General features: G+C 40.8%; 1 protein-coding gene and 1 long non-coding RNA gene across 2 annotated transcripts; one reads left to right on the forward strand and one right to left on the reverse strand.

Moving 5' to 3' along the window:
* Positions 1-8439: 8439 nt before the first annotated feature.
* Positions 8440-9043, reverse strand: LOC144704544 (uncharacterized). The gene is made up of 2 exons (XR_013581834.1): positions 8778-9043; positions 8440-8663 (listed from the first exon to the last, which is right to left on the reverse strand). It is a non-coding gene; the product is annotated as an uncharacterized LOC144704544 (long non-coding RNA).
* A 3328-nt stretch (positions 9044-12371) lies between these two features.
* On the forward strand, positions 12372-14311 carry LOC144704963 (receptor-like protein 20). Its single transcript, XM_078577547.1, is given in 3 exon segments — positions 12372-12401; positions 12651-13243; positions 13325-14311. Coding segments are annotated over 3 exon segments (1125 nt in total). The 3' UTR covers positions 13827-14311.
* The last annotated feature ends 2831 nt before the right edge of the window (positions 14312-17142 follow it).

Genomic DNA, 17142 nt, shown 5'->3' on the forward strand with positions numbered 1-17142 from the left:
GGATCTTCTAAAGCCTCCTAAAGATAATCAAGCTCTTGGTTGAAAATGGGGTTTGAAGAAGAAAGGTGAAAGTTCAACGGTTGAATGAGAGAAATAAAAGTCATGTTTGGTTCTATAAGTTAATATTCAAGTTGAGAGGTTTTATTACACTGATGTGTTTATTTCCTATGGTAAAGTGCACCAATTTTCGTGTCTTATTTTCTCTTGTTCCATTCCATGACTTGAAGATAGAGTAAATGGATGTCAAAGCTGCTTTTATTCATGGAGAAAATAATGAAGAAATTTTACTTGAAGAAACCAGAATAGTTAGAAGTCAATGGAAAGGAGAACCACTGTTGTTCGCTAAAGAAATATGGACTAAAGAAATCTCCTAGACTATAGTATAAGAGATTGAATGATTTTATGTCAAGAGATGTATGTGGAAACAACAAACTGTACAATTATGTTTATATTATGAGGTTGTCAAATATCTCTTTTATTTACTCGCTGCTTTATGTGGAGAATGTTGTAATTACTGCAAAAAGAGATATCTCAAGTCAACAAGCTTAAACAGAATCTGTTCAATGAATTGGATATGAAATATTTAGGATCAAGAAAAAATATATTTGAATGGAAATTCAAGGAACAGAGTAGCGCATAAGCTTTAGCTATCCCAAATTAAGTAACTTAAAAAGGTTTTGAAACATTGGTTGAAGAGCTAGACTCATGTCAGGAGGAATCTACTGTTCATTGTAATAATCAATGTGATACACATTTGACCAAAGATATGCGCCATAAAAGGACTGAGCACATTGTTAGAGATAATGTGATACAAATGTCATATTTTTGTGAATGGTATTGACCAAGAGTATTCCAACATCAAAGTTAAAGAAATGCTTCAATATTATTAGAGCACAAGGATCTAGTCCTTTTGTAGTTGCGTTGACTAAGCCAAATGTGGAGGTTTGTGAGGGTTGACTTGTTCAAATCTAATGTTCTTGAAGCTCCTGGAATGGTATAGAAGCTTCCAAGTAGCTGTGTAAAGGGAGGTGCTTGCCTCGTCATGATGTGTGATCTAGAGGGAATTTCATAGAGCATAGTAGTGTGGATATTTGAGAGCATCTTGTGAGCTGCCAGTTGGATTCTAGGTCATCCATAATGACATCAATAGAAGCATGAAACGAATCAATTTGCTACGGATTACATACATGATTCATTCAATAATAATATCTAAATTTTTAAGTGAAAGTGCTACTGTGGAACTGAAATAATTTTGAACTCTCTTGTCAATCCTTGTACATAGTACTATTAAACTTTCCACCCCAAGCTTTGAAATTGGGAATATATCCCAATCGTATTTTCCCATCTTCTAGGGATTGAATTGCTACATAATATCTTTTTTGATGGCTGAAAATTGTGCAAAGAGACTGACGGTCCTTTGTCCTCGGCATCTCTACACTGGTAATCACATTTCAAATAACACAAGCTTCAAGATTTACTTCCATCTTCATCGCCCATGGCCAGTAATTCAGATTACACAAAGTGTGTTACACGGAAAATTACCTGACGGGAAGGTTCTTAGTATAAAAGTTATTGAATCAGAAGAAGAATAACAGATATAGAAGAAAAAAAGGGGAGCGAAGACAATATGTAATAGTTGAAGATTGTTGGAATTTCCTTAATGTCAAAGAACAGGTTGATTTGTATTTAAGGATCATTTAATAGTTATATTAACGAATATTTTTAGGAAGTTATAACCTGAGGGTTATAACTTTCTTTATAAATGTTATCCTGACTTTTAGATTTCTTTACTGTTATATTAACCTATCTAGATTTAATTCTATAAACTAGAATGTATCCTCTCTAGATTTAGTCCTGACCATCTATGTTATCTTATTAAATCCTGACCAACTACTTCTCATAACAAGTATAGGTAGGTGATCAATTCTAACTAGTCTTTTGTTATATGGAGTCCTATTGGTCGATGAGAATACTGACGTGGCATTTCTCTTACTGAAGAGTCCTCTTAAAATGAAATATTAAAGACCTTCGATTAAAGTGAGATATTGAAGACCTGTTAACAGTAAAATCTATGTCAGGATTCATTAGAGTGAGATAGTGAAGACATTCGACTAAACTTCATGATCAGAATAATTGAACATAACAGAACAAGTGGATGATATGGAGGGTTAACTTAAGGGACGTGGAGTGGGAAAGGGTATATGATAACACCCTAATTTCGGTCTTTATTTCAAGCAATTTAGCGCAATTTTATGCAAGTAACAAGCTTAAAAGGGTTTGTTATCATATATTTACATGAAAATAATAACTTTAAGTGATTTCTGATTTTTCCCTAAATTTCTGCTAATCTTATGAATTTTCGGGGATTTATTTGAGCTTGAAATAATTATTTTGAAATGAAATTGACACGTTTAAAATTAAGTTTTGAGGTTAATTGTTGCGGGGATGAATTACTGAATTTTCTAGAATTTTCTGAAATTTTCAAGGATTTATTAGGATTTAATTGCATTTTTTGGGATTTATTTAATTGACAAATGAATTTTTCAAGAGGAAATATAAGTAGAAAACAAGCTTTAAAGCATTTTTTACTCTTTCAGGGGATTTTCATAATTATGAGTTGCAATTATATCCGTAAACATAGCTCTCGGTAGTGGCATCGACACATTATGTAAAAGTGGCAGGGATTTAATTGAAAATTTTCTTAGTATTTTTGTGATTTCAGGAAAAAATTAGAGGAGAGAGAGCGCGGAAGGGCATGTACACAAATACTTTTGGGCAGCGTCTAGCAGCAAGTACACGTTTTCTAAAAGACTTTTATGCAAAATAGCCAGGCAGTTTTTTCGGGCGTCGACGTGGCCTCATCACAGCCGTCGACGGAGAATCCGACGGTGCTTGGTGATGGCTGCCACCGGGCGGTAAGTTCACCGCCCCGTGCCGCGCATACAAAGCGCACACATGGGCGGTGACGTGGATGCTTTTTATTTGTCATCGCTGTGAGAAACGCATGTTATAGGCATTTTAAATTTATAAATCCAGTTTTCTTGATTTTTTCTTCTTTGTTTTTATTTTCGCCAGGGGGTACGTGGCATTGAGAGATCAAACCGGAAAAAGCCAATGAGAATACGACACAATATTGCGTGGTTAGAAAAAAACTAATTAATAAATGCATTGAAATCCAATGGCTAAAGTTTGTTTAAATTCATTTATTCATAACTTTTGATCCTGAAGTCCGATTGAGATGATTTATTTATGGATTTGCTCATCTTGATCCCCTCTCTCTATCTATATTTGGATCATTTAGATCAGGCCTACATTGATGGATAAAAATTAATTACTAATGAGGGGTAAAATGGTAATTTTTACCATTAAACCTAAGTATAAATGCCAAATTTGAGAGGAGGGGGTCATTCTAGATGGTCTATCGCAACTGCAAGACGGAGAGGAACTCCAGCTTGGATCAACTTGTTTGGCACTTTTCCTTCTTTGTATTTGAATTTTTTTGGTGTATTTTGGATGTTGTTAGTTGGATCTCTTAATCGTTCTTGTTAATTTCTATCTGAACTTCTAAATCGCTTGGCTTGAGCGGCATGTACAAGCCTTGACTAGGATTGAGAGGAGAAATTGAGAGATTTACCTAGATATTTCAAGTGCATTTCAAGAAAACTAAAAAAAACATAAAAAGGGGTTAACTTTCTAGGAGATTGAATTTCCCATTCCATTATCCAATAGAGTAGTTGTTCCTAAATTACCAAAACTACAGAATCAACCAAATCAAATCTAAATTTTCTTCTTAATCTCTCTAATTGAATTCTTTGACCCTTTCAATTGGATCAATTAATTCAATTTATAGCCCCTTATTTGTTCCTCTCATCTATTCGACCCCCCTTTCTAAATTTCTCCTCTAATTAGGGTAATTTGATCTTTGTTGAAGATTAAATTAACCCGAATTAGGTTAAAGTTATTCAAGAAGAACATCAATTAAATTCCTTACTAGCTTCCCTTGGACGATAATCACACTTACCAGTACACATCTTAAGTGAGTTTTTTTAAATTTTATTGTATAAGCTAAAATTGACAACGACAAGGGTTTAAAATTTCATAAAATTTACCCCTATTTTTGGCATATCAGGTTTGCTGTGTTCTAGTTTTGCATACTGCAATAGAGAGTGGATGTATCTATATTGTGACAAAAGAAATCCCTTTTTATGTTGAATGAGTTCAATACCAAGAAAGAAATTTGCTGGGCCAAGAGCTTTAATGGCAAACCGTGTTTGAAGATCTGTAAGAAGTTTATTAATTGTTAAGTGGTCGGAGAAAATGATTTAAGTCTTATCTACATAAACAAGAAAAAAAATGGGTGTAATGGGATCAGATTTGTAAAACAAAGAAGTGTGTGAACCAAGAAACCCAAATGTAAAAAGAAAAGAAGTTAAGGCTCTCGGCGCTTGTTTTAAGTCAACATATAGGGTCTGGATTTTAAGGATCTCTAAATGTTGGAGGTGAGTCCATATAGATAGTTTCTGAAGGTCACCATGTAAGAAAGCATTAGATACATCCTACTTATGCATTTTCCAATGTTTACTACTGGCAATGGAAAAAACCAGTCTGATAGTTGTATGTTTCATAACAGGACTGAAGGTTTAAAAGTAGTCAAATCCTTCTTGTTGACTATATCCTTTGGCTACTATTTGGGTTTTATAGCGATCAATATCTCTAGAAGGTTTGTAATCGAGTTTGTAAACTCACTTACATCCTATTGAATACAAATTGGGATTCCAAAGAACTAAAAAAAGTATTATTTTCAAGAAGAACTTTATATTCATATTCCATCCTAAGCATCAAGTTTTGTTTTTGGAAGCTATGGAAAAGGAAGTGGGCTCTAAGGAAGGTGTTACACAAGTGTTAGAACAATCTGGAAGGGGATGTTTGATAAAAATAGGTGATTACATGAGTGATTGTGTGTGTTTGTAAGGATTGACCAGTGATAGTAGTACTGATTTTAATATGTGAAAATGGAAAAATATTTTCATAAAAAATAACATGGCGAAATATGAAAAACTCCCCCATATGGATGAATAGACATATGTATCCAATATGATAAGTACTATAGCCCCTAAAGACACATTTATTTGATCTGTCATCTAATTTATGTTTTGAATAGGGTATCAAATATGGAAAGCAAAGACATCCAAAGTTCTTAAACAGTATGATGGCGCAGCACCGCCGGACATCATCGAGCCCTCACACGAGCCAGCACCATCATCGAGCCCGCCACCGACACGCATCCAGCCGACACGATGAGCCACTGCATCGACGCGCGACCCCGGGTTTCGATACTTGGCATGACGACGAGCCACCTATATCGCCGGAGCATTCGGCCTATCCGCGATTATTTCCTATCTTCGTTTTCTTTCATTTCATTTTGCCTTTGTAAGGAGGGGAAGAACCCATATGAGGATTCCTTCCCCTCCCAGCACTTTAGCGGGCCTTAACAGGCCTAGCTTATTTCTTTTTCCTTTTGCTGTTATGGGGGCCCATCTCCATCCACCCTATATAAGGAGGGGTGGGCGCCCAAAACATGTGACCCTTGAATTTTCATGAAAATTTATAACGTCTAGAAGTTGAAGGGTCACGTTCGTGGAAGAGAGGAAGAAGAAGAAGAAGAGGAAGAAGAAGAAGAAGAGAAGAAGAAGAAGAAGAGGAAGGAGGAGAAGAGAGAAAGGAGAGGAGGAAGAGGAGTGCTCCGCTGCCCGCCGGTTACGTCGCCGCCACAGCCGACCTCCGCCGCTCGCAGGTTACGTCGCCGCCGCCGCCGACCTCCGCCGCTCGCTGGTTTCGACGCCGTCGCGGCCGGTCTCTGCCGCAACTGCGACTTCCGTCGCCACCTGCCGAGTGCGTTCCGTCCGCCGATCGTGCCATTACCGCCAACTACCGGATGCCTCTTCCAGTTGCCGTCGACTCGCCTTGACTCACCACCAATCGCCCATTTCACCGCCGCCGCCGTTGAACCCCGCTACCGCAGACTGACTACGCTCTGTCGGCCGGTCGCGCCCTCGCCGCCGGCTACGCGACGATATTCCACCCGTGTTGTCACGCCTCGGCTCGCCACCACTCGGCCCTCCTTGCGCACCTGAGGGTAGTGCCTGCCGCTGACCACTACCGGGTCAGTCAAGTGCGACAGGCCTTCATGCGCCGCACGGGTTGCTTGGCCACGCCGTGCTCAGCCTTGGCCACGCCAGTGCTTGCAGAACCCACCCGGGGCCGTTCTCCTAGTTCGCGTGCGGATGGCCGCACCGCTCGCTCATCGCCGCCCAGCGGCCCACCGCGCTGGTTAGTGTGCAGTGCTCCAGCGCTGCTTGCGCTCCCTTAGCACCCGATCGTGAGACGTTCCCATTTCACCGGGCTTGTTTGCGTGTTATCCCCGTCGCACGCCGCAATTGTCCGTGCCATCAATCATCAGCCAGGCACCAAGAGTCCAGCTTGGCGCCTCGCGGACCACACCGCTCCGCCGCCGCCACACAACTCCCCGCCGCCCCGCGCCAGCTTGACGACAACGCCCTCAGTCCTCTAGTTATCTTCGGATCTCAGTTGTTACGAAACATTCGTCGCCAGCGCGACGAAGGTACCCCCTTACCGCGTTACCTTTGTCTCTTACCTTCTTCAGTGCATCTTCGTATTGCCTCCTCCGCACTCGGGTTAGGTATAGGTGAGCGGGACAGGTTGAGAAAACGACGAATTATCACGAGAGTCTTACCTGCCCGGTACGAGTGGGGTTCGCCCGACGTGTGTGAGCACTTCAGCGGGGTTACCCCGTTCGCTGACGTACTCGCCCTCGACCCTCTCGGGCGAGGTTCAAGAGGTCCATCTGGCCTCACTCATAGCGATCCTGTCAATCTCTGGAACGGCACTCCCGCTCCTCGGCGCACGCACGTACGATAGCAGGGCTTTCATACATACATCATCCTCATTATATCTGTCCACTAGCATTAGTCGGACGACGTTGACCGATGTAGTCCGACGAGATCTCGATACGATACCGAGTCCATACCCTCGGTGACGACCGGACGACGTCTTGACGACGTCCGGCATCACAGTAGTTTGGAGGAATATCAAAAAGAACTTCAAAAGGGAGCATATTTTAGAGAATGCGAGTTGCCATTCGAATAATAAGAAAAATTGATGTAGATACTGTTTCATCCTAGAATTTTCTTGCCATACTGACTTGGTGAAGCAAGGTTAAAGCTGTTTCTACCAGATGTCTATGTTTGTTTTATAAGTATTGCCATTTTCCTTAGGTGTGTGTTGACATGCCACTCTATGAACAGTTCCATTTCATTTAAAAAGTGAATGAAGAGTTTGACACCCTCCACCCCAATCTGATTGAAAGTATTTAATTTGGTACAGAACTGATTCTCTACTTGTTTTTTAAATTACTCAAATGTAGGTAAGACATCACATTTCTTTTTAAGTGGGTGTATCCATGTAAATTTACTAAAATCATTGATGAAGGCAAACAGCGATGTTAATTTTAATTTTCGCTCTAAATTTCATATGCCTACTATCGAATAAATTTGATGAAATACAGAAACGTACTCATATGGATAGAGTGAGTAAGGTTGTGTCCATATGGACTGGCCTTTAGAATGTATTCAATAAGTGAGTTTTTAGTTAATAAGATATAACAATAATAATACTAAATATAGTGAATACAAGAAGACAAAAATATTTAATAGGTAGAGGGAGTATTAGTTTAAGAAGATAAATATATAAGAGAGATCAGATATTATATGCATATATATTTTATGGACAGTAGGAGTATTGAAGAAGTGAGATACAAGACCTTATAGTTAATGATGGTATTAATATAGTTACTGAAAGAGTAGAAAAGTGTTTAATAAAACTAAGTAGTTTAATAACAGTAAAGAATAAGTAGTAGAAAAAGCTACATAGATAGAGATGCATTAGGAGAGGATAAAGTAGATAGTTATAGTAATTAAGAAATATTTATATTCATACAAGATCGCATATAATAGCAGAGTATGGCTTATATAGTTATATTATTTATTCTATGGTTAATATAACTATGTTAATATATCTTAATATTTTTTATGTACTTTAAACTATTTTGAAGGGTCAATTTAAGGGTATAAAAGTGTGATTTAGTCTAACACCCGAGAGGTGTTCGACCAAATGCCTAAGCGGAGGTCAAAATCTAAGGGATATATGAGTTAAGTAAATTTTATATGCTTTATGTATAGTCTAGGTAGATTTTTCCAAGTGGAAAATTGAAGATAAGGAGTATTTCTGTTGAACAACCATGAGGTGTTCAACAGAATGCCCGAAAGAAGTGTGAGTAAGACGATTTTAATTTTATAAAATTGATAAAATGAAAATTAGGCAAATTGAAAAATAATGATTGAACACATAAGGTTTTCGATGAACTGCAAAAATGAATCTGCGGTGAAAATTTCTAAGAAAACTCAAGATTTATCCCAGTTTTTCAAGAGATGTATATAAAAGTAAATGATAGGTGATTGCCAGATTTCTGCAGCAGGAGGAAGTCTTTGATGGCTCCTGACCCCGCTCTGGCCGTGTCGTCCTTCAGGTAAGTTCTTCCAACTCTTTCTCTCACTCTCTCTATGTTCTCCGTTCAAGTTGTGGCACTGTCATTGCCATCGATCAAAAGAATCAAAAGGAAAATGAAAAGAAGGAGGAATTTCCCCTCCTCGGAATTTTATTTTAAAAAAAGGATTGAGAATTCGGCGGTGAAAAGATACCTTTTATTGCAATTCTCAATGGTTTTATAGGTCAGGAACGGTTCAACGACCTTCGTGACTGGTATGGAACCATTTCGTTGTTGTTTCTGGTGATGAATCAGCAGAAATGCATCTTCTCGTTGCAAAAATAACGACTCCAGCAATGGAGATGGCGATGGGAGGAGGAAAATGTCGATGATGCCTCTGAACTGTTAGGTCTAAGTGTTAGGGATTCAACGGCTACGATTAAATCGTAGCCGTAGACCCCTTTAAGCTCGATGGTCCTCTTCGAGTCAGCATCGTCTTGTCAGCTCCACCCGCCGCACGTTCACATGTTATTTATCCATGTCTGCGTTCATAGCTGAGCTGTTGCCTGAACAGAGAAGAAAATAATAGAAGAAGAAAAGCCTGTGATGACGTGGGCTTCGGCCCCGGCCGTGAGAAGCCCAAATGTTTTTCATATTTTCATATTCAATTTGTAAAAAGGGATTCCACATACATATTTTATTTCGACTTCAAAAGTTGTATAGAGGCAGTAGAGGTTGATAAGTGATTTTAGGCTATTTTTTGGAATTCTTAGAAGTCATTTAGTAGGAGAAATTTGACAGTCAAACCTTGGAAACAAGGTTTTTGATAAAATGCCTAAAAGAAGACTATATATAAAATGCCTCGAAATCAATTTTCATGTATTTTTATCAAGGAGGTTGACAGACTAGGAAGTATAACTTTCTAAATTTTATTGTATTTTTGTATATATTTTTTATTTGATTTAAAACTATGTAGAAAACTAGTTAAAAATTCGTGTTGAAAACAAGCACATCACGTGTTTGAAGAAATGGTCAAATGAACAATATTGCATTCTATAATATTTTTGGTTGATTCTTTTTAAATTTTTTTCAATCAAGATAAGGTTTAGGTGAGTGAGAGTCGAGACTTATGAGACTATGCCGTCGAGTTAATGATCATTGTGGGCTTCAGATCTCCAGGCTCGACGGCGTCTTCCTCCTGGTTTGGCTCAAGAATTCTTCTCCCTCTTCCACTCTTCTCGCTTGTTATTCTCCCTACAGTTCATGGCTCTGTCACCGCCGTGGACCGAGATACCCAAGAGAAATGAGCAGAAGATGAAGGATCTTCTCCTCAGTATTTTTTTTAATTTCATAAAATAGATTTGGATGCGGCGGCAATAGATTATTATTCAGGCAATTTTGAGAGCATTTTATACGTCAGGAATGGTCTAAAGACCTTCCTGACCGATATGGGACCTTTCCGTTGGCGTCGCCGATGATGACTCGGTGGAAATCTACCTTCTTGTCACCGGGATAACATCTGCGGCGATGGAGATGGTGGTAAGTGGAAAAAGAAGTCAATAGTGCCCCTGGATTGTTCGCTCCACGCCTTGAGGGTTCAACGTCTATGAATTGATCATAACCATAGATCCTCTTCAATTTTGGTGAACCGTGCACAGTCACTAGGCCACGTTAGTGTGGATCGTCCACGTGCTAATGTTTGACTCGTCCAAGTTGGCAATCCCCCTGAGTTGTTGCCTGAAATAAAAAGAAAAGTATTTAATGAAATCCACAGTGATGTTGACCGTTTGATTTTCTTAATGAAGATCAAATGTCAAGATTAAAACCTAGATTTTAAGAAAAGCCCATCCTGACTTGCGCTTGGGCTCGGGCTGTGCAAAGTCCACAAGTTTTTTATTCATGATTCAGTGTATACGGTGGTCCGTAGGCTCATTTGCGCCTTTTTTATTTGTCCAACCTGGCCTATAGTTTTTTGAAACATCTATTTTTAGTAGTCCCATATTGATTTATTTAAAAACTGTAAGTGGTATATAAACTCTCGAATGAAGACGATATGAATTAAAATGACATTTACAGACTTGGGCGCAGGCAGCCTTGGGCTAAATCTACCTGTTGGACTCTTTGAGGAGCTACAGCCTGGCTGCGGCTACGGGTGGCCCCTGCGGTTGCGGCCTTGGCTCGGTCCTTGACTGCTCAACCATAATCTATATATTATTATTATTTTTACATATTTTGTCTAAATAATTTTTATATAACTATATATATATATATATATTCTTTCTAGTTAATGAATGATTTACGTAATATTTTATTGTAATGCAAAAAATCACTAAAAAAGGAAAGTTTACATAATAAGTGAATAGTTGCATGAAAATTGAATTTAACATACAAATGCATGTTCATTTCATTACATGCTTTCACAAACCCCTTAAAAATGTTAATTAGCAAACATAATTTTTGGTACAACAATCGTCAGTGAAAATAACATAATAAAGAAAACCAGAATTAGACTGCACTACTAATGGCCCCCACCAATCTGAATGAATTAGTTCTAGAGGTTTTTTGAAAAATGATTCGTAGGAGTAAAAGGAAGTCTGTGAGATTTACTAACACAACATGATTCCTACGTATAACGTTTTCAAATTTGAGAAACTGGAAGACCAATTTTGTTTATTAAAAGCTACAGAGTTAAAAAATGTGGATATCCAAGTTGAAGATGCCAAGTGTCTGATGAAGCTTTCTCCCAAAGATAAGCTTTAGGCATAGTTGAACTTTAAGAATTAAGGCAGTAAAGTGCATCTTGAATAGATCCTCCATGATGCATCCTGTTTGTTTTCTTGTCCTTCACAAGACAATGTGAAGAACAAAATTCAGCATAAACATCATTATCTAGGATTAAGTTTTGAATTGATATAAAAATTTTAGTTATTTTTGGAACATGAAGTACATATTTTCAATAATCATTCTGATCACGTGTAACAATTTTAGAATACCCAACAGAGAAAATGTTCAAACCTGAGCATTACCTAGCTGAATTTGATCATTTCCAAGACAGCTGGTTGACAAATGTATCACAGTTTTGTCTGATGTAACATGATGCGTAGCGCCAATATCTGGATACTATGCTTCATTTTGTGGATGTTCCAAGTGCATTTATAATATAAGCTTGAGACTGATGTGGAGATGATGTTGTGCATTGGATTTTCTGCTGATCTTTATTTTTCTAGGGAAATTCACTTCTACGGCAAAATTCACTACATTCATGTGCTCAGTGACCAAAGTGGAAGTGTATTTGACATCGTGGTTGGAACCTGTTGTTTATGCCTCTTCCTCTTTCACTCCCTTGACAATAGTTTATATTGTAGTACCCATCTCTATGTTTCTGAGTGTAGGATTGTATGTTGCAAATTTGATTATTATTTGTAGATGGACCGAAACATTACAAATTGCTTTATTTTTGGTATGCCAGATATGCGTCATACGCTTTTAGATTCATGGAAATATCATCATATTTCATATTATTGATGTTAGCATTGGTGACAACAAAAAATGTTTTAGTATTCAGTACTTAGTCCTTTTAAGAATGTGGAAATCATAATTGGCTCACTAATCACATCAGTTTCAATTCAAGAGATTCAACCGCTGATCCGATGTAAGCTATATACTCATGAGTTGTCATAATAGCTTTCTTCATGGTATTCAGTACTTAGTCCTTTTGAGCATGTGAAAATCATTGATGGGTAACTAATCACCTGAGTTGCGGTCTCAAGAGGTTCAATCATTGATCTGAAGTAACTTATATATAGACATGGTCGTTCTGTTCCGTTGGTGCGAATTGGTGCGAATTGCGCGTTCTGTTCAGATTTTCGAACAGAACAATGTTGAAAATGAACTGAACTTCGCACAGACGGCTGTGTGGTTCGCTTTGTGCGAATTGCGGGAATTTTTTTAAGGTTTTTTAGAAAAAAAAATTTACTCTCGTTCTCTTTCTCAGAGTCCCAGACTCCCGATCTCCCTCCGTCGTTTTATTCTCACTGAGCCCTAGACTCCCAGTCTCCCACCCTCGTTCTTGTTCTTAGAGTCCTAGACTCCCAGTCTCCTTCTCGTCCTCAGCCTCGCCCAGAGTCCCAGCCTCTCGTTCTCATTCTATCTCTCTCTCCATCTCTCTCAGAATCTCTCATCTCGTCCCCGGCTTCGAATCTTGGCGAGAAGACAACCCCCCCGCGAGTTCTCTTTTGTTTCCTGTGAAGATCGAAGATCCGTGTCCGGAATCCATCTGGGTAATCAGAAATTATCCGGAACAGTTCGTTTCAGATCCATCTGCAGGCTTCAATCTCTCGCCAAGCTTGATCTATCCTCCACCAGAGTCTACGGGGTTATTGGCAGCGTGATCGGAAGCTGCGTTAATCTCGAATTCCTCGATCTCTTTGGGAATTCTCTCTCTGGCGTCGTCCCCGGCCTCTCTTCTCTGAAGAAATTACAAGCTTTGAATCTCTCCGACAATGCGTTTACGGGTGATTTTCCATGGCGATCTCTACTTTCCATGCCGTCGTTGTCTTCTCTTGGCCTGGGGGACAACCCGTTCAACCGCACACTCTCCTTCCCCGAGGAGCTCTTAACCATGACGAAGCTCAAGTCTCTCTACCTCTCCAACTGCGGAATCCAGGGTACAATCCCGCCGTGAATCGGGAATATGACGGCTCTAGAGTGCCTCGAGCTCACGGATAATCTTCTCCACGGCGAGATCCCGTGAGAAATCAGCAATCTTGAGAAGCTATGGCAACTGGGGCTGTAAAACAACTCTCTCACGGGAATGCTTCCCCCGGGCTTCAGCCAACTCTCGAATCTCGTCTACTTGGATGCTTCCATGAACAATCTCCAAGGCGATCTCTCCGAGATTAGATACTTGACCAAGCTCGTCTCGCTTCAGCTCTTCCATAACAACTTCTCCAGGCAAGTCCCCCTTGAGCTTGGCAACTTCCGCAACCTCGTCAACCTCTCTCTCTACAGTAATCAACTCTCCGGAGCTCTCCCTTCTGGTCTGGGCAAGTGGACAGATTTCGACTTCATCGACGTCTCCACGAACCTTCTCTCCGGGCCAATTCCTTCGCAGATGTGCAAGAACGGCACCATGACCATCCTTCTAATGCTGGAGAACAAATTATCCGGGGAGATTCCTGCGAGCTACGGTTTTTGCAAATCTCTGATCAGATTCAAAGTTAGCAAGAATCTTCTCTCTGGGGAGATTCCTTTGGGAATCTAGGCTCTACCCCGAGTGAACATCATCGATGTCGCCATGAACAACTTCTCGGGAGCGATCGGAGAAGGGATTGAGCGAGCGAAAGCTCTGTTGCAGCTCTCTATCAATGGGAATCAGTTATCCGGGGAGCTGCGAGCGCCTATCTCCTCGGCCGCCTCTCTCGTCTCTATCGAAGCCAGCAATAATCTCCTCTCCGAGGAGATTTTGGCTGCCATCGGAGACCTGAAGAACCTCCAAAGACTCGATCTTCACAGCAACAGGCTGAAGGGAGGGATTCCTTGTTCGGTTTGTGCAAATTTGTTCGGATTGTGCGAATTTGTGCGAATTGTGCGAATTTATGCGAATTGTGCAAAATGTTCAAACATCTATTCTAATATTCGCACATAAAGAGAACAGGACAACGGACAAACCCTTGTGCGGTTCGTTTGTGCGAATTTTTTGTTCGTTTTAAACGAACAGAACAGGACGACCATGTATAGTTATATACTCATCAGTTGTCAAATACCTTTCTCCATGGTATGAAATTGTCAAGTAGTTCCATAATTTTTGACTGACTATGATTCAAGAGTGTACGGTGTAATTTCTCTCAGCCTTCTTTGGAGGATCATGCTTTGCTGATATAAGATACGATAGATTCTTACAGCGTTGAATGCAGAAAATTTCCATCATGTTTTGAATGTCAGATTTTCAACATTTCCTTCGTGATCTGCAATACAGATTGATGGAGATGAACCTTCAATATATTTAACTAGTTCATACCAATTTAGAATTGGCAATATAGAGCTCTTCCATGCCTGATAGTTGTCATTTGTAAGCATGGTAGACATTGTTGTTCCTGTGGGGATGAATGCTGGGACATTTCCTGCTGCGGTTAATGCGTCAACATTCAGAGTGTTCATGAAGAAATCACGGAGTTGATTCTTCAAACATCTTAACGTGCCTTCAGGACGCTTGCGCTGATACCATGTAAAAGTTCTCAAAGAAGAAGAAGAACAGAGGTAGAAGAAAAGGAGAGGATACAAGACAATATGTAATAGTTGAAAATCATTGTAATTTCCTTAATCTTAAAGAACAGTTAGGTTTGGATTTCAAGATCATAGAATAGTAGTATAAACGGCTAGTTTTTGGAAGTTATAACTTCACGGTTATAACTTCCTTTCTAGATTTAATCCTGACTATTAGATTATTTGACCGTCGTATAAACCTATCTAGATTTAATCATAACCACAAGATTTAATACTATCTAGATTTAAACCTAACTATCTTTGTTATCTTATATTAAATCCTGACCATCTACTTCACATAGCGAGTATAGGTACGGGTTCAATTCTTACTAGTCTATTGTTATTTAGAGTCTTATTGGTCCATGACGATATTGACGTGGCGTTTCTCAGACTGTAGATTCCTCTTTACTTGGTAAATCTGATGTGGTGTCAATATAGTTCAGGGATGGGGACGGGACGGGACGAGGATGGTTCAGGACGAACTTCATCTGGTCAAATATCCTACGTTAGCGTTGGGATGAAGGACGGGACAATTTTCATCCCGCGACAAAAAATTGTCCCGTCCAGTAATGTCGGGACGGTTTTTTGTCCTGTCTCGGCACAAAATCGTTCCGTCCTTCGTCTCAGACAAAAAAATATATGAGGGGAAAAATAATAAATCGCCCTACGGCCCGTGTTTGGAGCCCTAAATCTCCAAACCCCACTCTCCAATCTCCAATCTCCACTCTCCACTCTCCACTCTCCACTCTCCACTCTCTAGTCTCTAGTCTCTAGTCTCCACTCTCCCGCGCCCGGCAGATTTAGGGCATCGGCTGATAGCCTGTAACTCTGAAGGAAGGAGGAAGCACTCCAGAGGCTGAACTCGGGAACGATCACCTGTTGCCTTATTCTGAAATGTGACGTCTCCCAGCAGGCGTTGGGCGCTCTTCCGCTGCTTCTTTGATGTCAAGATATGTTATCATCTATTTCTCTTTCAATGGCTTTATTATAATGTCATTGTGTTGCATCCCATTTTTCTTAGATTGATTGATGTGATTTCTTTGCGCCATTAAGTGCATTTGTGTTGTGAACTCGTGATCATCGTTTGTGTACTGTGCGTAACGCCTTTTTGTTGTGTAACACCTTGGTTTTCCAGAAGCCGTGCTCACAGTTGGGAAATCCATTTTTCTCCTGCGTTGGCCAGAAAAAATTGGTCTGGAGAGCTAAGAGCGGTTGTGTAAGGCACTCGTATTCCATTTTGTAGACCCCTATTTCCTTAATAGCTAATTAATTATTCGAGGGGATGGTTGTGCATGATGGGGGCTTTCTTACATGCCAACGGTGAGGTATCGCTTAATTGCTGACTCGCAGAATAAAAGAATTCTTGATTTCTCCAATTGAATTTTGATGGTGCAGCCCCGGCGACAACCCCTGACACGTCTTCGGAGACGTCACCGTCGCCCTCGACAATGCCGGTCATCCGCGTTCAGCCCTTGGCAAGCCAAGGCGTCGGTACGCACGCCCGAATTCAAGTATTCTGGGTAATGGACACCGTATCGTTATCTTTACGTCTTTTCTTTACTCGTCGTTTTGCTTTTAATCTTCGTTGCTCGTCGTTTTCTGACTCGTCACGCCCTCGTGTAAGGAGGGGAGGTTCATCCTATAAGGATCCCCCCCCCCCCTATCGTTCCGTTGATTTCCGTGAGTCGTTTTGTCCCTTCGGAGTCATAGGATAAGTGTTTTCAATTTCCAGCTTTTTGTTTTGTTCTTGGCTTAATGGGCCAACCCCACTCCCCCCCTATATAAGAGAAGCAGGGTTTCCCTACAGGGCAGACTTTTGCATTTTGATAAAATTTGAAGTATCATTGCTCTTTCAAGAGATGGCTTTTCTCCCGTTGAGTTAGGTTTACCTCTAGTGAAGCTGCAGAAGAAGTTGAAGGACAGGGAAGAAGAAGGCTGGAAGGAGCAAAGAAAGAGGGCGCTCAGGCGTGGCTGAAGAAGACCGTCGCTGTCGCTCCTCCCCCTATGCCCACGCACGCGTGCACGCGCCTCCGCGCTGCGCGCGACCCGCGTTCGTGCGCCAGCGTAGCTGCGCCATCTTCTGTACCGCGGCACGCCGGCACGCCGGCACGCCGCCTGCGGGCTGCTGCCTCACCCCTGCCCATCCCTCGCCTCCATCCTCCTTCGCCCTGGGTGACGACAAACTGCTACCGCCATCCACCACGAAGACCCGTCTCGCGAGAGCTCTCGCCGCGGACCCTGTTCTCGCCGCAGCGTTGCACCGGCTTTCTTGCGGCTCTCGCGATCCAGGTCGCGACCGACTGTCCCGCCTGAAC

Source organism: Wolffia australiana, chromosome 6, assembly GCF_029677425.1.
Source record: "Wolffia australiana isolate 7733 chromosome 6, ASM2967742v1".
Taxonomy (NCBI): Eukaryota; Viridiplantae; Streptophyta; class Magnoliopsida; order Alismatales; family Araceae; genus Wolffia; species Wolffia australiana.